Source organism: Lissotriton vulgaris, chromosome 11, assembly GCF_964263255.1.
Source record: "Lissotriton vulgaris chromosome 11, aLisVul1.2, whole genome shotgun sequence".
Classification (NCBI taxonomy): domain Eukaryota; kingdom Metazoa; phylum Chordata; class Amphibia; order Caudata; family Salamandridae; genus Lissotriton; species Lissotriton vulgaris.
In genome coordinates, this window is record NC_141699.1 from 970,677,702 (window position 1) to 970,704,193 (window position 26,492).

The following is a 26,492-nucleotide window of genomic DNA, read 5'->3' on the forward strand; positions in this document are numbered from 1 at the left end:
GGCCCCCAGGACTTGCAGTGTCATAGGACGGCTAATAATCACAGCCAAGTGAGTTAGCAAGATTGCCGTGAGCAACACTTTTAGAGGATGGATGTTACATTGGAAAGGAAGGATAAGAAGGAAGAGATGAAAACGAAATATTGTAAATTATTGTACAGTCGATGTGGCGTAACTTTGTGTGTTTTTATGTTTTTGTGTATTTTATTGGCTTGTATAGGTTGGGTTGTTCACACTATGCAGCAAAAATCTGTCCCTACTTCTATTTCTTTGCCTTTTCGCCCTACTATCTCCCCACATCAATTACATACACTTCCAGGACACGAACAAATTAGGAGAACAGAATATTAAATAAATTGCATTGCAAATGTCACAGACTCAGTGCAGACACAGGAGAAAGAGCTAAGGAGTAGTGGGGTAATATGTTCAAACATCTGCCGCATTTAATGGCACTATTCTGCATTACCTGGAGCACCTAGAGTAAAAATCTATGTTCTGCATAGAAAGTTGGATACATATTTCTCTATAATGGGGAGAAACCGATAAGGGAGATAAAAGCAAGACCCTGCTGCGGTTACAACATGCTACGTAGGACAAGACTAATTTAAGGGACGACTACTGAGTTACTAAGCATAAACCACATTTAAATGAAACATTAAATGCAAAGAGCAGCAGTAAAAAAGCGTCCAAACAAGCCATGCCTATTCTCATATTTTTAATGCAATTTAATTTGCGTCTTTAATAGGTAAACAGGATCACATTAAAAAATTCCATAACTGAGTTGCAAGACTTAGCTGGGCACAGATTTTAATTGGATAGTCTTTGTTTCTGCAGTCACACAATGATGTCATTATTTGCAAATAATTTAGTTCATAAAGTTGTATATATTATACATCACATAATTAGGTCATATACTTTTAAAAATATGCACCTCTGATCAAGTCAGGTATTTTTACTAATCCAACTGTCATGTACATAAAACCGTCATCAGGCTCATCCAAACTATTAAAGCTTCAAATAAAACTATACAAGAATAAATTCATATAAAAAGGACAACAGATCGCAGAAAAATCCTTAAGTAACTCAATTCCATTTGAAAGTAAAACATGACAGAAAATAAAAATACAATTAATGCCAGCATTGTTATTGTAACTATATTTTAAATTAAGGTGTGTATATCCATAAGGCTGAAACTATACAAATAGTTTTGCACTCCGTTCCTGTGAAGAGCGCAAGGCTAAGCCAGCACTTAGGCGCGGTCTTCCACCAATGTATTCAAGAGGAACAGCTAGACTACAAGGAAACGCATCCAGCCTGCACCAACAGCATCTGTCTTCAGTGCAGGCCTTCATAAACCTCAGCCACGCTGCTGCCTTTAAATATCCACGGATAGGTCTGAAAGAGAAGATAAAAAATATAAATCAGAGCAGAAGACCCGCACCAAATTAAAACTAACTGAATACATTAATTGATTGTACTAAAGAAGTAGAAAAGCCTGAAAACTAGAACAGTACAATCAATCCACTTTTGTTAGTCCACTCTGAGATAAACAAATCACTAAGTTTATCAAAAGAGAATGACATTGCTAAAGACGTTCACAAAAAAAGGTTAACAAAAAATGCAACTTCGATGATCTAATAAGCGACGGAAAGTTTCAAGTAACTGAGGGAAGACCCACAAATCGCAAACATCCTTCAAAGTTATGATTAAACATACAGAGACCAGGTCGGAGGTGAACGAGGTTCAATGCTGCCATTGGCATTTTGAGTAGACCCAAGCCATATTTCCATTACGCTGGCAGAATATTGGATAATTGTGTTAAATTTGTTACATGAAATTTCTGAAATTACGATATTATGCCACATCGATAATTAAGAGCTATTCCCAGAAAGGCATTTAAGCACGTGCATGGTAACAAACGGAATGATTGAATAGATAAGCAGCTGGTGTTTGTACTTTTTGCACTTTTTTTTGTGCAAAACATGTCTTCCTCGTGTCAAAATGGACGCAAAGATGCATTTCATGCTCAAATATAGCACCAAGTGCCAAATCTGAAATTTGTGATTGTGCTTAATTCTGCATAATTTTCGCAAATGTGATCATAATTACACAAACTTCAATTTGTAGCAGACAAAGTCTACGCTCTTCTGTTGGCAATACTGGAAGAACGTTTTGCATCTACAAGAATAGGATGGCCTTGTCTACAGCCTTTTATATAGTTTAATAATGTTTATGCAGTCTTTTGCCAACTTCAAGAAGCCATGATGCATGAACAAAGGTACCATGCTGGCAAGTTCAAGGTTCTTAAGAGTCAAATGGAAAAATCTCAGCAATTTGGTCTGGATTTTGGGCTTCTGTGAGGTGCTTTGGAGAGGTGAAATATACCAGTGTAACAGCACCGTCTTGGCCATTCGGCAGCAATAAGGATTATCTAGGCTCTTGTCTAACATCCATGAACCAGGCTCAATGCCGTAATTGACATTCATTTGGCTGGAGCAAAATTTCCATTACACCGATTTCACAGATTTACACCAAAATCACATAAAGCACACTTTCTGGGTTAACATTGCGCTTTCTACTAAATTTGGTGCAATTCTGTTCAGCCATTCTGGTTGTAGCACGGTTCAAAAATCCCTATGGAAATTGCACTGGGTAATTTAGTTCTGGGATCACCCCTTTTTCTCAGCCAGACGGGACCCCCTTCAAACCCCCCTCCCCCTGAAACTCATGCTCCGCTGCTTCCTTGCCGAGGCAAAGTATCGCCGTTCTACTCTTCTTTCACATAGCTTGTAGAATATAACTGCAGCAGTGGAACTCTTGCCACAGCAGGAGAGACATTCACTTACCATGATGGCACTGGCTGGCAACAAAAAAAAATGGACAGTCTCGAGGGCCTATGCGCTATATCCAAAACCAACATGGCAGCTTGAGAAACTGGGGCTTTATGGACACGTCTGGGCTTAGTATTAGCTTGGGGAAGAGTGCAACCAAGGATTAAATTGCTTCATTCTGTGAAATGACCCTGGTGTCCGTATAGACAGCGCTGCCCAACCCAGGCCATGACTCCTGGTAACATCTAGCTGGAAGTGGGGGGTCTGGTGGTCACTGGTACCAATGTTGGGGTCAGTGTCCAGCTCTCCCACACAAGCTGCCCGTGGAAGGTGGTCTAACAGGTGGGTCCACAGAGGAATCATCTATTTCAGAAGGATCAGCAAGTGTACCAGCAACGGCACCCAGGACTGAAATCTGGACTGGAGTTCACAGTGCTGATTGGGTTAGTGGACTGGCACCATGGGGCTGGTCTTCCTGCCCCAAGAGATGCTCTTGGATTTCTGGAACTCACATCAGGAATTGAGCACGGGTTGTTACTCTGGGTCTCTCTGGCTGGCAGAATCCAAAAAGTCTGTGAAGAATACTGAAGACATTGTTTAGGCAAACCAGGCAGTGAACAGACTGGATGCTTGAAGGAGTTCAGTTACATATTGTTAGACCTGTCAGCCCTAGGGTGGTCTTTCCCTGTATTTTTTGCCCGTGCCTCATTTTTCACACCTACTTTTTGTTGGCTTTAGGACTCTGGGCACTCTCCCATTGCTAATCAATGCCAGGGTGCAGGTGGTCTCTTCCCCCAACATGGCTGCCACTGACCCCTGCTACTGCAGCGTGGTCTGTATAGGCGCACTCTAGTAGCCAGGAGCTGGCTGGAACCCTTAAACAATGTTGCCATACCAGCCTGCCCATAGCTAGAATGAGGGAAGCTCCTGGAACCTTCCAGAATAGGGGTGGCACCAACTGCCACTGCCAACTGACACTATACAAGGAAAAGGAGGGAAACTTTCTAGTCAGGTGGGGCATCACTGACCTGGGGAACACACACAGGAGTTTAGGTGGGAGGGCCTAGTGAGGAACCTATGCTACTGGGAGTGACAGGATTTAGGTGCTGCCTCTTAAGCTGGGTGAGGTGTCCTAAGCTAGCCCCCTGATCTGGCCCAGTGGTAGGGAACCCCAGGGTCCATCTGCAGTGACTGAGGAAACTCCTCAGGCCTTCAACTCATCACCCCCCCCCCCCCCCAGTAACTTCAAGAAACAAGCAACCAAGGGCGCAGAGCCATCCAAGCGCCAAGAAGACTGCTTTCTGGGATCAGGTACTGGACTGTGCTGCCCTGCGCATCCCCTGCCTACAATTGGGCAGACCTGTATGCCCCTTGTCAAGCGCTGTGAAGTAACTGGCTCTGTGAAGCGCTGTGAAGTAATTGACTGCCAAGCGCTGTGAAGTAACTGGCTCTGTGAAGCGCTGTGAAGAAATTGACCCTGCCAAGAGCTGTGAAGTAATTGCCCCCGTGAAGCGCTGTGAAGTAATTGACTCTGAATTGCTGCAACGTAATTGACCCTGTGAAGCGCTGCCCGCCGTCATAGTGCTGTGGCCGGAAGTGCTAATTCCCAGGCCAACTCACCGCTGCACCGAGTTCACCAGGCCGCGCTAGGCCCGAAGCCAGCCTCCCCTCATCACGTGACGGGGGACGCGAGCCGCGTCATCGGCCGCGCCCCCGCCTGAGCCACGCAGCAATTGGCTGCCGACCCCGTGCCTCTGTTTCAATCGGGGAAGCCCAGGATCGTCGCGGAGGGGGGCCGTGGAGCCTGCGAGCCCCCTCCCGTTTGCCCCGCATCACGGATCTGCCTTGCCGCAGCGCTGGTGCCTGCATCCCCTGAGCACCGCGCCAGGCGGCGAGAGGTCCCCCCAGCCGGCGGAAGCTTCTCCCGCCGACTTCAGCTGACGCGAGGGCCCCGGAGGGCTAAAGGTACCAGGTAACCTCCGGGGAGGAGGGCGGTAGGTAGAGTGTGGCCCGAGTTCGCCCCTCCCCCGGGGTGGATTGAGACTGGGCCCCGTTGGCCCCTTTCTGAATGTGCTTCCCGAGTTTGGAGGTTGGAGGGTTAAACACGTTCTCCTCTACCCTATTTACAAGCCGGAAATGTTCCTAGTGCACCATATTTACAAGCTTGAAATGTTCCTAGTGTACCATATTTACAAGCTGAAATGTTCATAGTGCACCGTATTTACAAGCCTGAAATGAGAGGGAGATTCACTTCACTGTACTGAATTTTCTTGCAGAGGTGGGCTTCCATAGTATTCTGATGATCTGATCTAGGTCGCAAGCCGACCGGAGTTCACAAGAAGAAAGGCTGGTCACAAATGACTAAAGGTTGTGTTCTTTAGAGTTCTTTGTTAGACTGATAAGTACTTGCCGATATGTTTTATTACCTTTAAGGAAAAGCGTCCATGAGAGGTTTGATGTGTTATTTAAATGCATTACTATAGTCGCTTCTTGTAGGATCCTCCAGGTTGATACATATACCCCTTTGCCTGTCAGAGAGTGATACGACAGGCGGGGTTAGCTAGTGTTTCACTGCTAGATGAGCTGGTTAATATTCTAATGAAATGTTCATCCATTTACAGGAAATGTAACCTGAACATGATTCATGAAATGTTTCAATGAAATGCTGATGAATTAATAATGCAACGCTCGATTTGAAAACCTATATAAAAGATCTTGATTCTTTCAAATACAACTGCTGGTATGGTCTCCATTATTGCGCCACTGTGTGTTTCATTGGATGTGTGTGTCAAGTAGCTGCTTTACACGCAAGCCCCTGGCTGCCTTCCTGCTCGAGCCATGCTACCCCCTTAAGAGCTGGTGAACCCATGTCTCACACATATGATATACAACATCCAGATCTCAAGGCTGGGGACAAATTCGGTCAGCCACAGAGTCCATAATCCACAAGGGAGGTACAGATCAGGGAAATTCCATGGGGGCTTGTGTCCAGAGGAAACATGCTGCCAGGAAAGGATCCTGATATCTTCTTGGCAATATCTCAACAGCGCTATGGTAGCTTATTAACTAAACATGAACTAAATTATTAGTCTTGTTTACTTTGCATCTTAGAGATGGTTTGTTAGCACCTTGGCGACATACACCAGTGGAAGGAAGTGTTTTACTTCTATTGCGCCTGTATGCGGAGCTTAGACCTAACTACTAGTTACGCAGCTGATTACTTTTGAATTTTGAACATTGTTCCCCCCCCCCAAAACAGAATGGGGACTTCAACTACCTAACACTGTCATAAAGAATACACCATCCCGTCCGACAGAAGTGACCAAAACATCACATCACCTCAAAAATGGTTTGTATTTAAAATTCATTCATGTATATATTGCAACCGTTATTTGTGTACAGATTGGGTTCTTTTAATTTTTTTATGATTTGCGTTTTCACTAACAATCATAAACATTACCATTGGGTAACCTGTATCTGTTTAGCTGACCCAATTCTGTGATAATCACTTAACCTCATGCGCGCTAGCGGAATTCCGCTTGTACGCTGAGATTTTTAAAAGCGCATGTTACGTGACGAGCTGGGCTCTTCATCAGCGTGCGAGGAGGCTACGCCATGACGAGCCCAGCTCGTCATCAGCGTGGAAGGGGATAATATTAAAACCTAGATGTAAAAAGCAGTTGGAAATAAAATGGCTACCTTAATAGACAAACCGCAATCAAAAATTAGTAAAGTATATGCACAAGGTGAGAGAAGGAAACGGAACCTAGGAAATGGGATATAAAGGAAACAGTACTTACAAGATGCTGCCAGTGCTAAGAGATGTTGCTATGACCGATGATGTGGGATGGCATCCATGGGCACATTTAGTTTCATTTCATTGTCTAGAATCTGTACAAGCTGTTGCAAGGATGGAAGTTGACCAGACTCCAACTTTGACCAAACGGGAACATCTAATATGGGAAACAAGCAATATAGTGAGGGGAAGGGGTTCTGCCCTCAAGGGGTTACTCGCACATCCTTATGAGTCACTTTAGAATGGCATTTTTTTTTTTAGAATTAAGTCCTGAAGACCCCATCACACTTGATATAAGCAAAATGGAGGTAAGGCCAAAAGGTCATCCATTCACTGATCTAAAGATATTTGAATCTCAAAACACAAGCGGCAAAAAAGGAAAATGCTACTTACCCAGTATGCATCTATTCTTGGCACATAGATTTCCATCTAGTGTTGGGTCCGGATGTTTGCACTTTGTTTTTCTTCGAAGAAGTCTTTCGAGTCACGAGGTAGGTGACTCCTCCTTTTGGTGATTGTGCGCATAGACTCCATTGTTAGATTGTTTTGCCGCAGAGAGTGATAATGGAGTTCGTAGAGTAGTAAGAAGGAGATGTCCATAAATGCATGTTTTTAAGTAAGATGTTACTGCAAAATGTATAGGTACTCGGGGAGGCGGAAGGGCGCATATGACTCTACAGCTCTATAAGCCAAGAACAGATGCATAATGGGTAAGTAGCATTTCCGTTCAAGGCATATGTGCATAGACTACATATCAGTTATCTCCCAAAGGAGTGGCTAACCTGTAGCTTTTGCAGTGGTCCGAAATGGTTTACGTAAAACTGCTTGGCCTACCCTAGCTTGCTGTGCTGCCAACACATCCACAGAATAGTGTTTTGGGAATGTGTGAGGTGTAGACCATGTTGCAGCTTTGCACATATCTATGGGTATATTTCCTAGGAATGCCATAGAAGCCTCCAGTTTGCATATAGAGTGTGCTCCAGGGGGAACTGTTAATGTTGGTTTAGCCTTTGTATAGCATATTTAAATGCACTTTACTATCCACCTTGCAATACCCGATTTGATATAAGATTGCCTTTGTGTGACGTAGCAAAAGCGATAAAGCTTATTTGTGTTACGGAAAAGTTTTGTCCTTCAATGTAATAAAGTAATGCTCTTTACACATCTAATGTGTGTGGTGCATGTTCAGCCACTAAATCTGGTTGAGGGAAGAACGCAGGAAACTCAACAGATTGATATGAAAAGCAGAAATGACTTTAGGAAGAAATTTAGGGTTGGCCCGAAGAACTACTTAGTTTTTATGCAATTGTAAAAAATGTTCTTCTATAGTTAATGCTTGAAGTTCACCCACTCTTCTGAGTCATGTAATAGCAACTAGGAAAGCAACTTTCCATGTGAGAAATTGCAGTTCACATCTGTGCAATGGTTCAAAGGGTGAACCAATTAGTCTGGTGAGAACAATGTTGAGATTCCACACTGGAGCAGGTGGACGTCTCGGGGGAATAACTTGAGTCCCTTCCTAAATACTTTATTGACAGGTACTCTAAAAAGAGATCAATGCTGTCTATTTTGGAGGTCTGCAGCTATAGCAGATGGATGTAAACGTATGGACGTGTATGCTAAATTGGAACATTGCAGATGTAACAAACCGCATGTAATGTTTTGGACAGAAGCATCAAGTGGGTTGATGTGGTTATTACAGTAAATAACAAACCGCTTCCACTTTGCTGCATAGCAGGCTCTAGTGGTAGGATGCCTAGCTTCCTTGATAATATTCAAACAGTCTGGCTGGTAGATTAAGATAGCCAAACTCTAGGACTTCAGGTGTCAGAACGCCAGGTTGAGTTGACTGGGGTCTGGGTGTTTTATGTCTCCATGGCTCTGAGTGTGGAGATTTGGTGTAAGACGTAGTTTTGATGAGGAACTACCAAGAGATCCAATAGGGTTGTAAATGATAGTTAATGTGCCCATGTGGGAGCAACTAGGATTAGTTGGGAGTGTGAGTCCCCCGCCCCCCCTATTTTTCAATGTAGTACATGGCCGTCATGTTGTCTGTACGAATTACGAGTCTTGCTTACTAGCGGAGCTAGAAATGCTTTCAAAGCCAGAAAAATCGCTAACAGTTCTAGATGATTTATATGAAGTTGTTTTTGTTGGAAGCTCCACATGCATTGAATTGTGTGAGTTTGGGGATGCGCTCCCCAACCGGTCAGTGATGAGTCTGCTGTCAGTACTATCTGTGGCACCGGGTCGCTGAATGGGCGCCCTTTGAAAAGGTCTTGTGTGTTCCACCACTGCAGAGAGCGATGGGTGCGGCCGTCTACCAACACTAGATCTGATAACTGACCTTGAGCCTGGTTCCACTGATGTGCTAAGCATTCCTGTAGGGGACGCATCTGAAGTCCTGTGTAGGGAACTATGAGAATGCAAGACGCCATCATTCCCAGTAGTTGCATGAACACTTGAGGTGGTAAGGAGTGTTGAGGCTGGGACGTAGACATCAGGTTTTGAATATTGGGTATGCTAGAGCTTTTTGTGTGTCTATCGTAGCTCATAGATAGTCTTGAGACATGGATGGCTGGAGATGGGATTTGGTCTGATGTACTATGAATCCTAGGTGGTAAAGCAGTTGCACAGTCTTTTGTGTGTGGCGTAGACAGCTGTTGTGCGAACTGACCAATGAGCCAGTTGCCTAAGTATGGGAAGACTTGAACATGTGGTCTTCTCAGGTGGGCTACGACTACTGCCAAACATTTTGTGAAAACCATGGGAGCGGTTGTCACTCCGAAAGGAAGGACTTTGAATTGATAATGTTGGCCTTCTACCACAAACTTTATGTATTTGCGGTGCACAGGGTGTATTGAAATATAAAAGTAAGCGTCCTTTACATCCAGAGTGGATAGAAAGTCGCCACACTGAAGGAGAGGAAGCACTTGTTAGAGTATTACCATATGAAAATGGTCCAACTGAATGTATAGATTTAGTTATCGGAGGTCCAATATAGGCCTCGGAGAGCCGTCCTTTTTGGGAATTAGGAAGTAGAGGGAGTACAGTCCTGTTCCTTGGTAGTGTAAAGGGACTGATTCTATTGCCCCCCTTTGCAACAAAGAAAGAACCTCTTGCTTTCGAAGGGTGAGATGTTCTTGTTCTATGAGGTGTGACCTTGGAGGAATATTCAGTGGAGTGCTTGCAAGCTCCAGGCAATAACCAGATTGGATAATTTGTAGAACCCATTTGTCTGATCTAATTGTATTCCAAATGGGTAGAAATTGTGAAAGACGTTATCCGACAGGAGTGGAATGATCGGGAGTATGGGAAATAAGTTACTGCTTGTTGTTTGCAGGAGAGGTGCATGTTGAATTACCTCTGCCTCAGCCCTGGCCATCGTTTCCTCCATACACTCCTCTAAAATACCCTCTTGAACTGGGCGACTGATTGTTGCCCTTGTAAGAGGAGGAGGGATTCTCTGTAGATACACATTTGGAGCCCCGCTATAGAATGAGCGTCTAAAGGAACCCTTGTTAGAAGGTGATTGTAAGGCCTCCATGGACTTAGCAACTTCAGTATCTTTTTTTCATATTTTCTAGTGATACATCGATAGATGGGCCAAAGAGATGTGCTTTATCAGAAGGTTTATTAAGAATAGAGACTTGTACTTCAGGCTTGAACTCTGAAATCCTTAGTCAAGCAGGTCTACAGAGAAGTACACTAGTGTTTACTGTCCGAGCTGCTGTTATCTGCCTGATCTAACGCACACCTGATAGAGGTATTAGTTATTATTTGTATCTATCAAAAAAGGACTAGCTTAGTTGTGTTCATTGGGAGACTCAGTACGTATGATGGCAAACCATTTGGTTTGGTTGTTAAGCCCTCACCCACCGACCTAGTCGGGACACCGCAGCAGGACAACAGGTTCACGGAGCTCTCAGACCGGAAATCTCGGTTCGCTCTCCCCTGCCTGGTGACCCATGAGGCTTTAACAGCTAATAGCAAGTTAAAGCGGAGGGAATCCCCCTCCACACACATATAGCACCTTAGCGTGTGCGACACATTTTAAACTCACTTCACTTAATATAAATTATAGTTTCACCCACACTCTTATTGGTCCTGAGGAAAGCCAGTTGTAAACATAAAAGGCCTGGCTGAAACAGGTCGACCACATAGGATGCGGGAGTTCATAATTCGCTCCACCGCGTCCGCTTGCCTTTTTATTCGCTAGCGTGGGCCCAGCTATTAAAGTTCTCTATATACCCTCGGGCACTGGGACCCACTGCATAGCTTTTAAATTCACTTTCTTACACACCCCCTCACAGCACACTCAGAGAAGTATACCAGCTCCTCAGTAATCTGGAGTCGAAGCACACCCGGGACACATTCGGGGTCACTGTGGTGGGCCCGATGATGAAGCATGCCACCGACTAGGTCGGTGGGTGAGGGCTTAACAACCAAACCAAATGGTTTGCCATCATACGTAATGAGTCTCCCAATGAACACAACTAAGCTAGTCCTTTTTTGATAGATACATATTAACTTGGGGATCTGGACTGGCTTACCTAGTCCTCTCTCTCCGTTTTGATTTGCTGATTAGTTATTATTTACCTTCTTGAAGAAGGTCACTGGCTTTAGTCTTATGCTCATCCGGTAGCGATTCAATGAGCTTTTCGAGGTCGTCATAATGAGCTCTATCATAGCTTGCCAACAATGCTTGGGCATTGGCAATGCGCCAATTATTAGCCACTTGTGAGGCTATCCTTTTTCCAGAAGCATCTAATAATTTGGACTCCTTACCAGGAGCAGGGGCGTCCCCTGTTTGAAAGTTATCCCTCTTACGAGCATTGGAAACGACAAGAGTCTAAGGGTACCTGGCCACTGATCTACACAGGGTCATTAGGTGCCACTTTGTATTTTTTCTCCACCCTTGGAGTGAAGATCCTAGCTCTTACAAGGTCTTTAAAGATATCCCTAGTGTGTTTGAGCATCGCCTTTAACATTGGTAATGTTGGTGTAGCCCTTTAAGATGAACTCGTGTCTCCAACAAGAAATCCTCCTCTGAACTTTCTTCACGAAGCTCCACTCCATGATATTACGCGGCCCTATTAAGGAGCTCAATGTACCCAATGTTGTCATCTGGGGGCGAAGGCCTGGATGGATATAGGTCAAGTTCATTATCTGGTTGAGGGACATTATAATGATTCCATGGATCAGGATCCTGTGGTGCATCTTGTGGTGCATAGTCATCTTGTGGGTCAGGTGATGGTGGTGTAGGGGAATGTGAAGGTGTAATCAGTAAACGAGGATCAGTGGGTGAAGAAGGTGGGATATATGGTGGAGAAGGGTTAGTGTCAACTTTTTTCTTCTTTAGAGGAATGTGGTAGTCTTCTGGTAGGTCCATTTTCCTTTGGTTGGAAAATGTGGATTTTCTCAGGAAGTTTGGCATGAATATGTGCAGTTTCTGGGTTAATAACGATCTCCTGTTTCGGATCCAAAGGTGGATTATCGGTCCGAGGCTCTTTAGTTGCAGTACTTTCTTTTGATGCCAGTTTTGGCATCCAGCGTTTCGACTCCAAAGGTTTCAGCTCATAAGATTTAAGTTTATGCAACTGTGGCACGGAAACCGGGAGGTGTTTTGCTTTAGACGCCAAAGGTTTAGGGTCGGCATCGGCATGGGGCCGGGTAGATCCCACGCCGAAAGGCTGTTTATGTTTTGGCGCAGAGCCAAAAGGCGGGCGCTAAAAACCTTTTCTTGGTGCAGACCTTGGCCCGAAGGCAGAGAAGGGACCGGAGCCCTTTTATAAAGGAGATGGTATGGAAAGGAAATGTCTTTACTCACGATCCCGGAGATGGTATGGAAAGGAAGTGTCTTTACTCACGATCCTTTGTCCCGGTGTGAGGTCTTTGGCATCCTAGTCTGCTTCGGACACGGAGATGTGCTACTCTCCCATTTTGGCTTCCTACACTTGCTTTTCTTAGTGTGTGGACTGGTCTTCGAGGAGGTCTGGCGCAGAGCCGCTTTGTTGGTACATTTCGTGATGTCAAGCCAGACGATCACAAAGTGTTTTCTTCAACCAAGACGACCGACACGCTTCGCAGTCTCTCGTTGTGTTTCGGGGATAGGCAAAGGTTGCAGTCGGTGCGCAGAAACTTAGCCCGACACCCTGGACATAACTTGAATGGAGTCCGTTCCATCAGCTGCTACCGATCCTGGTGCAGGTAGGCCCAACTGGCTTCCACGAATGTTCCAATCAATGTTTTTAGAGAGGAAATGATATACAGAGAATGGGAAACAGGATTGATAAATAGTAGCGGATTGTGCGGTCGAAGGGGGCCCGAAGAAACGAGGCCGAACCAGAGAGCATCAATTCACATCCGAACCCAATGGTGGAAAGAATTCTCACAATGGTGTCGATGCCCATGAACACTATCACCGAAAGGAGGAGTCCCCCTACCTCGTGACAGAAAAGACTTCTTCTTAGAAAAACAAAGGGCAAACATCCAGACCCAACACTTAAAGGCGATCTATGCAAAGCATATGATCTACAGGTTATATGCCTCAAACACTAATGACCATCTTACTTCCATTCAGTAACATTCTGATGTTTACAGTAGTTTCTGTAGATTCCTCAAATGAACCCTTGTGTCCCAGGTGCCAAACTGGCTGTAATGCAAATGCTACTTACCAGTGTGCATCTGTTCTTGGCATGTAGGGCTGCTGACATTCATATCTGTGCATAGATCGCCGCCTAGTGTTGGGTCCGGATGATTGCACATTGTTGTCCTGGAAGAGTCTTCGAAGTATCACGAGATAGGTGGCTCCTCCCCTGGACTACAGTGCGCATGGGCATCGCCTCCATCCCCAGATTGTTTTTAGCCATTGGCAGAGATGGAGTGAAGTATGTGAGTGATGACCATGCTATTGAGCATATATATATATGAAGACTGCAGCTGCTACAGGCGCCGGGGAGGAGGGTGGGCGATATGAATGTCAGCAGCCCTACATGCCAAGAACAGATGCATACTGGTAAGTAGCATTTGCAGTTCGAGGCATGTGGGCTGCTGAATTCATATCTGTGCATAGAATACATAGCAGCCCCTCCATTAACGGCGGCCGCCCGTGCCAGCTGCAGCAGTCTGAAAAAGTGTCTTGAGAACAGCCTGACCAACAGATGCCTGCTGTTTGGAGTGCACGTCTACACAGTAATGTTTAGTGAAAGTATGTGTGGTAGACCATGTGGCTGCTCTACAAATATCTTCTAAGGGAATGTTACCTAGGAAAGCCATAGAGGCCCCTAACTTCCTGGTGGAGTGGGCTCTTGGTGGGATAGTGAGAGTGCGTTTAGCTTTAGCGTAACAGATTTGAATGCATTTCACAATCCACCCAGCGATCCCAGCTTTGGAGATAGCGTTTCCCTTGTGGTGTGAGGCAAAAGCAACGAAAAGCTGCTTGGTTTTGCGAAAATCTTTTGTCCTGTCCACATAGTACATCAAGGCCCTTTTAACGTCAAGGGTGTGGAGCATCCGCTCCGCCAGCGTCTCTGGGTTTTGGAAAAACACCGGCAACTCAATTGTCTGGTTCATATGGAATTGAGACACAACCTTGGGTAAGAATTTAGGGTTAGTGCGGAGCACAACCCTGTTAGCATGTACCTGGAAGAAAGGTTTTTGGATGGTGAGCGCCTGCAGCTCGCTAACCTTCCGTAGCGATGTAATTGCTACTAAGAAAGCAACCTTCCAAGTCAGAAACTGTAGCTCACAAGAGTGCAGTGGCTCGAAGGGAGGACCCATCAGTCTCGTAAGAACCACATTGAGGTTCCACTCTGGAGCTGGTGGGGTCCTTGGCGGAATGACTCTTTTGAGTCCTTCCAGAAAAGCCTTGATAGCAGGAACCCTAAAAAGTGACAGGTGTTGCCTGTTTTGAAGGTATGCTGCCATAGCAGACAGGTGAATGCGGATGGAAGAGTACGCCAAATTGCATTGATACAGGTGGAACAGGTAACAAATGATGTTTTGAATGGAAGCATCTAGCGGATCAATATTGTGGTTAACACAGTAAATGACAAACCTCTTCCATTTAGCCGCATAACAAGCTCTAGTAGTGGGCTTCCTTGCCTCCCGAATGATGTTCATGCAATCGGGAGGAAGATTGAGGTAGCCAAACTCTAGGACTTCAGGTGCCAGATCGCCAGGTTGAGCTGTTGCGGATCTGGGTGCTGAATGTCGCCATGGCTCTGCGTCAGAAGGCTGGGAGTGAGATGAAGCCTTTGATGCGGTACCACGGACAGTTCTAGAAACGTGGTGTACCATGGTTGGCGAGCCCACGTCGGAGCAACCAGGATGAGAGTCATCGAGTGCTGCCTGAGCTTGCGTGCCACCAGCGGTATCAGAGGTGCTGGGGGAAAAGCGTACGCAAATCTGCCTGACCAGTTCATCCACATCGCATTGCCCTGTGATTGCGGGTGTGGGAATCTGGCGGCGAAGCTTTGGCATTTTGCGTTCTCCTTTGTGGCGAACAGGTCTATCTCTGGATGACCCCACCTTTGGAAGTACGGTTGGAGTACTGATGGATGTATCTCCCACTCGTGCATTTGATGGCTGTGCCTGCTGAGCAGGTCCGCCATCTGGTTGTCCTTGCCCGGGAGATGCTCCGCCATGAGGAAGATGGTCCTCTGAATGGTCCACTTCCACATGCTCTGAGCCAGATGAGACAGCTGCGGAGAGTGTGTGCCTCCCTGCTTCTGAATGTAGTACATGGCTGTCTCATGTTGTCCGTCCGGATCAACACGACCTTGTTGCACAGATGTACTTTGAACGCCTTTAAGGCCATGAAGATTGCCATCAGTTCCAACACATTGATGTGCATCTTCCTTTGCTGTAGTGTCCATAGTCCCTTCACCGTGTAGTGGAGTACATGCGCTCCCCATCCCTAGAGAGAAGCGTCCGTTGTCAGGATAATCTGCGGCACAGGCTCTTGGAATGGTCGGCCCTTGCAAAGGTTTTGTGGATTCCACCAACGCAGAGAGTTGTATGCCCGACCGCTCAACACTAGGTCTGTCAGTTGCCCATGAGCCTGAGTCCACTGACGTGCCAGGCACTCCTGAAGCGGACGCATATGTAGCCTCGCGTGCGGGACAATGGAGATGCAGGAGGCCATCATGCCTATCAACTGCATGAACACCTTCGCTGGAAGCGAGTGTTGAGGTCTGACTCGTTGGATCAGCGTTTGGATACTGGCGATTCTCACTGAATTGGGCTGCGCAGTGGCTGCCAGAGTGTTTATTGTCGCGCCCAGATACTGTCGTACATGGGCGGGCTGGAGATGGGATTTCGGGTAGTTCAGAGAGAATCCCAGATCGTGCAGGAGATGAATGGTGCGGGACACGTGGTCGGCGCACTGTTGTTCTGTTTTTGCTTGAATGAGCCAGTCGTCCAGGTAAGGGTAGACGTGGACGTTCTGGCGTCGCAGATGCGCCGCCACAGTCGCCAGGCACTTCGTAAAGACCCTTGGCGCTGTGGTGACTCCGAACGGCAGAACTCTGAACTGGTAGTGCTGGTTTTGGATCGTGAATCTGAGATACTTCCTGTGGGAAGGATGCAGGGGGATATGAAAGTATGCGTCTTTCAGATCCAACGTAGCCAGGAAGTCCCCCTGTTGAAGCAGAGGGAGCACCTGCTGCAACGTGAGCATATGGAAATGCTCCGAGAGAATGTACCAGTTGAGGGGCCTGAGGTCCAGGATGGGCCGCAGGGAACCGTCCTTTTTGGGGATTAGAAAGTACAGAGAGTAAACTCCTGTACCCCTTTCCTGCAGTGGGACGAGCTCTATTGCGCCTTTTTGCAGCATGACCTGAACTTCCTGCTGCAACAAGAGCAAGTGCTCGCCGGACATAGGACGGCTTCTTGGAGGTATGTTCGGTGGAGTGGAGGTAAGTTCCAGACAGTAACCGTACTGGATAAGAGACTTGACCCACCTGTCCGTGGTGATGGATCTCCACGCGGGCAGGAACTGCTGGAGTCTCCCCCCGACCGGTGTTGTGTGGTCGGGGGGCAGTGACAAGGCGTCACTGCTTGTTGGCGGCGGTGGACCTGGAGCTGTTGTTTCCACGTCCCCTGCCTTTGATGTTGTTGCCTCTGTAGCCACCTCTACCCTTGTTGGTGTATGAGGTTTGGGTATTGCCTTTGTAGTACTGAGTGGATTGAGATGCCTGACCCCTTGAGGTGCCTCTGGTATTGGAGCGGCGAAAGGATCCACCCCGAAACTGCTGAGATTGAAGGGCCCCCATAGACTTAGCAGTGTCTGTATCTTTTTTCATTTTCTCAAGCGTCGCATCCACCTCAGGGCCAAACAAATGGTCAGGATTAACCGTCTGGTTCAGGATGGTCGTTTGTATATCAGGTTTAAACCCTGAAATCCTAAGCCATGCATGCCTTCTGAGCAACACACTAGTGTTGATCGCCCTGGATGCCGTATCAGCCACATCTAGCGCACATTTTATGGAAGCGTTTGTGATGAGCTTTCCCTCTTGAATTAACATCTCCCCTGCCTCCTTGTACTGGTCAGGCAAGTGCTGCAGTAGTGCCTCTAGGGTGTCATAATGAGCCCTATCGTAGCGTGCGAGTAGGGCCTGAGTGTTCGAGATGCGCCAAATGTTAGCTGCCTGTGCAGCAATCCGGTTCCCTGAGGCCTCAAATATTTTCGACTCTTTGTCTGGGGGAGGAGCGTCACCAGTTGTCTGAGTTCGCCCTCTTGCGAGCGTTGGAAACGACCAAAGAGTCTAGTGGCAAGTGTCCCTTGATATATGTTGGATCCGAGGGCGCTGCCTTATATTTTTTATCAATGCGTAGATTGATAACACGTGCCCGAGTGGGCTCTTTGAAGACCTCCTGCGCGTGCTTGAGCACTCCCTTGAGCATTGGCAAAGTTTTGATTGACTTTTCGGCCACAGAGAAAGTGTCAAACAAAAAGTCTACATCCACAGGATCGGAGTGCAGCTCGACATCGTGGTTAGCTGCAGCTCTCTCGATTAGCGCGTTGAAGGCAGCAGAGTCCTCCGTTGGCGAAGTTTTTGGCGCAAAGAGATGTGGTTCCTGACCCGACTGCGGGTCCTTGGGGTCGCCTCCGGCAGACCAAGGTTCATGTTCCTCCTCCGGATCCGAGTACGCCGGATAGTTGTACTCTACCTCTTCCTCGTCGTCATCCCCCGCGGTAGAGCGAGTTGGGGAATGCGGAAGGTCACTTGGGGATGCCGGCGCCGAAGGCGCTGAAGTACCCGCAGAGTCCCTTTTGTTTTTCAGAGGAATGCGAAAGTGTTCCAGCACCGGCTCCGTGGTGATTTTTCTCTTGAGGAGGGACAGTTCCCCAGTATTGGCGTCGATGATGACTTCACGACGTTCTTCCTCCGCGAGTGGTTGGAGCCGAGGTTTAGCCACCACCGGAGACGCTTTGGGCGTCGACACCTCCTTCGAGGGCACCCCAGCCACCTGCTTCGGTGCGAAGGCCTTCGGCGTCGACTTCGGCGGTAGGGTGAAGCGGATAGGCGTGTGCGCCTTGGACGGCTTCTGCGCGGGCTTCGACACTCCAGCCTCTGGGTCTGGAAGCTCCGCGGCCTTTCGAATCCGTTGCAGGGACTCCTGGACCTTCTTCGAGAGGGCTGGAGAGGGAGCGACCGTATCGCTTGATTTCCCTGATTTGGGAGTTGTGTCGGCGAGAGGCAGTGTCTTCGGAGTCGACGCGGTACCCTCCTTGGCTCCGGCGGCCGGGGCCGGGGAAGCCTGAGCTTTGGGATCGCCTTGACGCTTCTTTGAAGCCTTCTTCGGGTCGTCGACCGCGACCATCTTCGGCGCCGACGCAGCCGCGTCGGACGACTTTGCTTTCGGCACCGACCCAGATGCCTTCGGGTCGGCCATCTTGGCTGGACTGTCCATGTCGGCCATTTTGGATTTCTTAGGTTTTGACGCCTCCAGAGCCTTCTGTACGGCTTTCACTTTCGAAGCCGGAGCTGTTGGACCCGAAGGCTTCACTTTCGTTTTTGAAAAAGTGAGTGGCACCTCCAAAATGTCCGTGGCCGGGCTCGTAGGCGGGGCTGCTGGACTTAGAACAGGGCCTTGGGTAAGGCCCGAAGGCGATCCCTCGACCTGGGCCGCAGGAAGGGGGTCGACCCCCGAGTCAGTCCGGGGGTGCTCGTCCTCAGAGCTATCCCCCACGGTGGCAATGGCCGTATCGTCGTCCCCTACCTCGTCGTCGGCTTCGTCAAACTCCTCATCCCCTGCGTCGTAGGCCTCCCCCTCGGACGCAGGGCTAGAGTCCGAAACCTGCTGGACATCGTCGCCTCCGACGTCTTCCTCGAAGATGTTGTCCGGCGGGGGCGCAGACAGTTTGGCCTGGAGTCTCGCAGCCCGACGAATCTTGAGGGTCTTATTGCACCGGAACTTCGAGCAGGCCATGCACCTGGCCTCGTTGTGGTCCGGCGTCAGACAGGTGTTGCACACTGGGTGCACGTCGAGGTGCGAGTACTTCGCGTTGCAGACCGGGCACCGTTTAAACGGAGTCCGTTCCATGGCCGAAGCGTCGTGTGGGCCCGTCCGCGCCGAGAGCACGCGGAAGGGCAGCGAGAGTTCGGAGCTGGAGAAAACAGTAAACCCGAACGAAAACGATACCGGCGCCAAGCCTAAAGACCTTTCGGTCTCGAGTTAAGTGAGTTAACAACTATCGGTTCCGACAGAGGGAACCGACACACATCCGAACCCAATGGCGGAAAAAAACAATCTGGGGATGGAGGCGATGCCCATGCGCACTGTAGTCCAGGGGAGGAGCCACCTATCTCGTGATACTTCGAAGACTCTTCCAGGACAACAATGTGCAATCATCCGGACCCAACACTAGGCGGCGATCTATGCACAGATATGAATTCAGCAGCCCACATGCCTCGAACACATTGAATACTGTCAATCTCCCAGTACTACATTGTAACGCTTGAGGTAGTATTAACTGAAGTTGGAGGACTCCACCAGCTGAGGCATGCAGAGGTCGCAGAGGTCACTTAAGCATGAGAGGCAAAAGTTCCATCACAGTTTTTCCACACACCCTGAGAGGCAAAGGACTTGGAGAACAGGTCCAGAAAATAGGGCCTCTGCAGAGCATCAGAAAGAGCACTAACAAAGTCAAGTAAACTTGTATTTTTAATGGACACTCTCTCCCAGGATTTGTTAGATTTATTTATGTATTATACAGTTTTCTATAGCGCGAACATGACCCGTGGGTATCAGGGCGCTTAACATCCTATGGTCTAGGTTACAAACACAATATCTATAATACAATAGGATCGTCCAAGTATGTAAGTGGAAAACGACAACGGGAAGGACTTAATTGACATTTAAGTTACAATGAGCTGAGGTAGTATTTCTTTGAGGATCGGTCAGACACATCCTGCTCCCATATAGGGTATACTGTAATACAATCAGCTGCACGTCTTCGGTAGAGTTTGTCTTGTTATGGGAGGAACTTGCTCATAAGATGGTTTTTGATTTCCTTATTGAATGTTATCGTGTCTGTTATTTTTCTGATGTTTGCAGGAAGGGCTTTCCATATCCTGGGAGCTACGCCTGAGAATGCTCTCTCATGTTTTTTTCTTCTTAAAGATAGGAGGTTTCAGGAGTAGATAATTAGCACTCCTGACAAGTCTGTTTCTTCCTGATATTTTATTTTGTGGGCTAGATATTTAGGTGTGTTGTGATGAATCGCTTTATGAGTGATACATGCCATTTTCATCTGTACTCTAGCTTCATACAGTAGCCAGTTTAAGGCCTTCAGGTGAGGCGAGATATGATCAAATTTCCTAGATCCTGTAAAAAGCCTTGTCGCTGAATTGAGGCAAGCTTTTAGTGGTGCTGTTGAGATTTTTGGAAGGCCAGCAAGTGTAGTACATCAATATTCTATCCTAGAGACAACCAGAGATTTGACAGCTAGTTTTAAGTCTGTCTCCGTTAAAAAGGATTTCATCTTCCTTAGATAGTTCAAATGGAAGCGGGCGTTTTTTGCCATGGATTTAATATGTGTTTTCATACCAAGGTTCTCATCCAATGTGTTTCCGAGAGATTTCGCAGAATCTACTAGAGTTAGGATGCAATTTAATGCAGTAATCAATTTGCACCATTCTCTCACTAAGGAATGTTTTTTTTGTGGTGCGACGAGTAAGAATTCTTTTTTGTCAGCGTTGAGCTGGAGATGATTGTTAGTTAACCATTTTAGCGATATTTTGAGGGCGTCGTTCATTGTGGTTATATCTTCCAGGCTAGCAATCTTGATGTAAAGTTACGTGTCATCTGCGTACATGTGGTAGGATATTTTCGAATTCCGCAGAATTTCTGTGAGAGGTTCGATGTATAAATTAAACAATGAAGGAGATAAGGTGCATCCTTGCAGTACTCAGATTGTGTTCGGGCAAGATGGAGATAGTGCTGGATTTACTAAGAATCTCTGAGTTCTGTTCATTAAAAATGATTCGAACCATTTCAGTACTGTGCCAGAGATTCCCATCCTGTCATGAAGTCTGATCAGTAATTTTTCGTGGTTAAATGTGTCAAATGCAGCTGACAAGTCTAGGAGGATGAGTAGACGGGATTGGTTGCGATCTAGGGCTTGAAGAGCATCATCGACAATGTGTAGGATTGCCGTTTCAGTGCTATGATTTGCTCTGAATCCAGATTGGCAGTCATCTAGCAGTGCGAAGTTGTCGATGTGTTTACTCAACTGATTCTGTACACATTTCTCTACGAGTTTAGCAAGAAAAGGGATGTTGGTCACTGGGCGATAGTTATTTGGATCTGTTGGGTCCGCTGTGGGTTTTTTGAGGATCGGGACTACTCGCCCAGTCTTCAAGCTTTCAGGCAGGCACCCCTGAGCTAGTGAAGCGTTTATGATCTCTGTCCATATTGGGATCATAGAATGGCTGATTTCTTTTAAGCATTTCAATGGTATTGGGTCGTTATAATGGTTGTTAGGTTTCGTGGTTGCAAGTGTGTTAGCAAGCTCCTTATAATCTAATAATTTGAAGGTGTTCCAGTGTGCTTTGTTTTTAGTCGATTTGTTTGCATGGTTCCGGTCAGATAGTGTTGGTGGCGTGTAGTCTTCACTGTTATCTGCGGCGGTCTTAAGTTCTTATTCCAGCTTATTGGCTTTGCTAATGAAGAAGGTAGAAAATTCATCACAACTTAGTTGTGTTTTAGTGACCTCTTGTACAGATTTTGCCAACTTGTTGGATTGTTGTTTTATGATTTCGAATAATTTACAAGGTCTGTTTTTGGCGTTATCCAATTCTGTTCTGATGAATTCCTTTTTTGGGTTTATGATCTTTTTGTTATATTCCTTTCTGATTTTTCTAAGAGATTTTAGTGTAGTGGGGGAAGGGTGTTGTCTCCATTTTCTTTCTGCTCTTCTCAGATTGTGTCTTTCTTCATTCAGTATTCCGTTGAACCATGGATTTTTATTCTTTTTCGTCACTAATTTTAATTTGAGTGGTATGGTGGCATTGACTATTTCCGTTCCTGTGGTGTAGTAGTGGTTCGTTAGATTGTTCACATCTTTCAAGTTTTCAGGTGGGTTTAAGTCTCTCTTGAAACTTTCAGATAGCACATCCAGATTTGAATCCCTAGTGTCTCTAATCCATCTTTTCATTTTTGTAGGTTGAGGCGTCTTTATTTTTTCTCGTGAAGGTATTCGGAAGGTTATAGCGTGATGATCTGACCAGTCGCACTGTTCAATGGAGAGGATTGCGATGTTCTTATTCTTCGAGATAATCCAATCCAGTGTGGCTCCTTTTGAGTGAGTAGGTTGAAGACGTGCTTTGGATAGGTTCAGATCATTTAAAAATTCTTTAAGGGTGTGGACCTGTTTGTCGTTGTTGTCATTCCAGCGAAGATTGAAGTCACCTAAGAATATATTATTAATGTCGGAGTTGGCGTTAGTAGTGATGATCTCCATCAGTTGGTCAATGAAGTTCATATTGTTTCCTGGTGGGTGATATAGGGCATGTAGATTGCAGATCAGATTATTTGCCGCTCTAATGTTAAGCCCTAGGTATTCGCATGATTCGAGGGGGTCGGATTGAAATTGGCCAACTTCTAGCGTCGATATATGTATACATGCAATACCTCCTCCTGTCTTTATCGGTCTCTCTAATCTCAAAATGTTGTAGTGCGGTGGTACCAAAAGGTCTAGGATCGGTGATGAGGATTCAGATAGCCAGGTTTCAGTCAGGATTGTTAAGTCTATTTCTTGTTTTATGATGATGTCTGCTATGTCCGAAGCATGTTTCGCCGCCAATCGACTGTTGATTAACAGACATTTTAGAGATTTCTCCATTCTGGTTGAGGTTATGTTTACCGGTTCCGTGGTTATTTGGATTTGTTGAAGATGGTTGAGGTTTAATTTCCTATCCTTTCCTGTAGATGTTCTGTTAGTGTCTATCGTTACTCTTGATTTCCTGTGCTCTCATTGGGTCTAATGATTTGTATTCCTGGAGTAGTGCTGTTATGTCTTCTTCTGTTAGTATGTTTTTGTTCCTATCTTGTCTGTTTTTTCTTTCAGTCAAAGGTAGAGATCTCATGATGTTTTTCTTTAGGGATGTATTTACTGACTGATGAGTTTTACTTCATTCTGCGTGTTCTTTGAAATATCATAGAGTTTTTCTATCCCCATCTTCGAGTTTTGTATAACCTTTGCTATATTTGCGTTTGGGTCTCCTGGATAATTCTCATGACCTTGGGTGCCATATTAAGAATAATCTTCCGTAGTTTTCCAATTTCAATATTTCTGTTCCTGAGTTTCCGTTTGGAGCACTGTATCTTTGGTTTTTTGATGCATCTCTTCGGTTGATTATTATCATTCTCATTGGTTTTGGGGTTATTCTTTCTATCATGTTTTGTTGAGCCATAGTTATAACTGTTATTATATATGATTTGTGTTCTCTCTGAATAGTCCTCGATTAATGAATTTTCTATTTCGTCTATGGCTTTAGATTGAGGGACTGGATCCGGTAGGATATTCGCTGAGATGTTGATTTGTACAATTTCCTGTTCTTCTCTGGTTGGGGTAATGTTTATAGTGTTGGTGTCGGCTGAACTTGAGTTGTCTGTTGGTGTATTCTGGACTTGTACCAGCCAAGTGTCTCTGATTTGTTCCTGCCAGATTCTGGTGTTTAACATGTCTTGCGTCTTTTCTTTGTGTGGCTTGCTCCTGTTCCTGGTGGTCTCTGGTTATTGAGCTGCTTGTAGAGAGAGTGTCTGGTAGGACGGGGTTGTGTTCTGATCTACTCTGGTGTTGGAGTGAGTTCACATTCTCCACATTTCTCAATATCGAAGATGTTGTCGAGTTTTTCTAGATCGTCGTTAGAACCTTGGATCAATACTATGCCATTCTTAAAGATAGTTAAGCAAATGTCAGCTTTGAGTTTATGTGAAGCCTTGGTCATGAATTTTGTTCCATGTGGGATGTTGGTAGTGGTTTTAATGTGTAGCAGGTTTGTAAAGGTATTGCGCCATTTTGCCCTTCTTCTGGTGAAGAAAATCATATCTTTTAAGATGATCCCTTTATCCAGACAAAAAGAATTGTCGGCAATCAAAGTGTCAGGGTTTCTCCTTCAGAGGTTATGCTTACATTTTTTTGGCTGCATTTTTGGAGAGATAAGAAGGGTATAGTATGTTGTAAGCGTTCTTGCCGATCCTTTCCAGGTGATTGTCTTCCATCTTGAGATAAGTGTTGGCGTTGTAGAATACTATAATTCTCTTATCTTTAAATATTAATGGTAATTATTTCACTTCTATTAAGAATAAAGCAATAAAAGATCTTTAGTAGTTGTAAGAGATTTTTGTTATCATTATAGTTTCCTTTTCCAGTGAAATCTTCTATGTTCCACTAGAACTTGCTCACTTCAGTGTACTTGGTTAGCTATTCTTGGTTATGAACTTATGGTGTTCAAAATGGACTTTCCAAGATGTCCGCCGTTTTGGTCGACTTTCTATGGGCTGAATACCTTCTCTCTTTCACTTCATAGTGTTTGTCCTCATTCACTTTCCATCCTCTGTTTAGGATTCGGAATGGGCTCCTTTCTCTCTATTAGTTGGTTGGTCCTTTTTCTAATTGTACCTCCCTCCGGCTGATTGCCATTTTGTAGTATTTTATATATATATATATATATATATATATATATATATATATATATATATATATATATATATACATACATATACATATATACATATATACACACACACCTATACATTCCTATGGAAGGTAGTCGGATATCCTGAGCGGCCGCCATTTTAAAGTCAGGCGCGCCGCTTCGAAAATTGTTTATTTTTGTTTCTTGTTGTAATTCCTAGCTTTTGTAGTGTTGGTAGGACTTTAAATTAATTTTGCCCCCATTTCTGTTATTTTTTGCCTTAGAGTCCCTTTAGATCTCCCCCCACTCCCATAGCATTCAAGAAATTAAGATGGCTGAGGATCCGTGGAGGCTTAAAAAAAAAAGTAGAGGAAAAAGAAAAACACAATTTGCTACAGTTACAAGGCAATGTTCTTCGGCAAAATATTTTACAGAAGTGTGTTGTAGCATTGCAAATGGTCTGAATAGGAATACCCACTTAACAGGGCATGGGTGGCTGCCATACCCTCAGTGGATGGATTTCAAATTGAGGAGTAGGTTTGCTAGCCGATTTGTATCAATATCTAAATGTCAAGGAGAATCATCTATAAAGCGTACGTTTTCTGACTATCTTTCCCAGCTAATCACACAACCTGAAGATCCAACAAGACGAGCCAGTCGTGCAACCGGAGGGCTATTAGAATATGCTAAGGCATGACCATCCTGAAACGGTCCTTTTCCATATAGCTATTGAGAAATTAGAGGTTCTGAATTTTCCTGTAGAATGGCGGAGGGGTGGGGTGGGGGGACACCAAATGTATTGCTGTCTTGGCTAAAAGGGGGAGACAGTCACAAGATGTTTGCATGAGGGGTGAGGGTGTCAGGGGCTGGACATGGCATTTCAAGAACGACAGAATACCTTACACGTATTAACTGTAGTATATGTATGTAGTATAAAGGCAGATTTGCTAGAAGGTTTATCTATCTATCTATCTATTAGAAGCAGCAGCACAGAGGATGTTTTTTTTGGCGAGTAATAGCCCACAATTTTTATTAGAAGCAGCAGCACAGAGGATGTCTCACAGCAGCAGATATAGTCCTGGCCTGACGCGTTTCATGCACCAGCATTTCATCAGAGGCAGCGGACTCAGGGAAACCGTATCTCATTTTGGGTGTCACTTTTGATGAACAAGCCCCGCCCATGGTGGGCGCGGCCACTCCCATGGCCTAATGGAGCTTGTAGTGTCCCGTATTCCTCAAGTGAGAAGTGATGCGGTTTCCCTGAGTCCGCTGCCTCTGAAGAAATGCTGGTGCATGAAACGCGTCAGGCCAGAACTATATCTGCTGCTGTGTGACATCCTCTGCGCTGCTGCTTCTAATAAAAAAATCGTAGGCAGAGACAGAGGTATATATTCATGTTAAGAATAAGAATCTGGAATCCGCCACAATGGCACTTCTGACTAACTTCCTTGATAGTTTGTAACAAACAAGGGTTCCCTGTAATCAAGATATTGAAACCCCTAGGTCAGAGAAAAGGCAGTGTGCGAGTATCCACCCAGGTGGTAACAAACAAAACTTGCCCACATAATAGTGATGTGACGCAACAACCTACTTCCGTAGAAAAGACAGTTTATGTTGATTAAGCAAAATACATAAAAATTCACCAAAGTGAATGTCTTAAAAACTTTTTTTCAAAGAAATATGTAAAAAAAAAATACAATACGCATAGTCAAATAA

The 26,492-nt window shown here is 45.6% G+C and overlaps 1 protein-coding gene across 1 annotated transcript in view; it reads right to left on the reverse strand.

Annotated features, from left to right (window-relative positions):
- Positions 1 to 697: 697 nt before the first annotated feature.
- SELENOT (selenoprotein T) overlaps positions 698 to 26,492 on the reverse strand; it is a 128,841-nt gene continuing 103,046 nt past the window's right edge. The window contains exons 5-6 of the mRNA XM_086944156.1: positions 6,629 to 6,781; positions 698 to 1,392 (exon numbers count right to left, since the gene is read on the reverse strand). Of these exons, the coding sequence (XP_086800282.1) occupies positions 6,657 to 6,781 (125 nt within the window). The 3' untranslated portion in view covers positions 698 to 1,392; positions 6,629 to 6,656. The remainder of the gene's footprint in view (positions 1,393 to 6,628; positions 6,782 to 26,492) is intronic.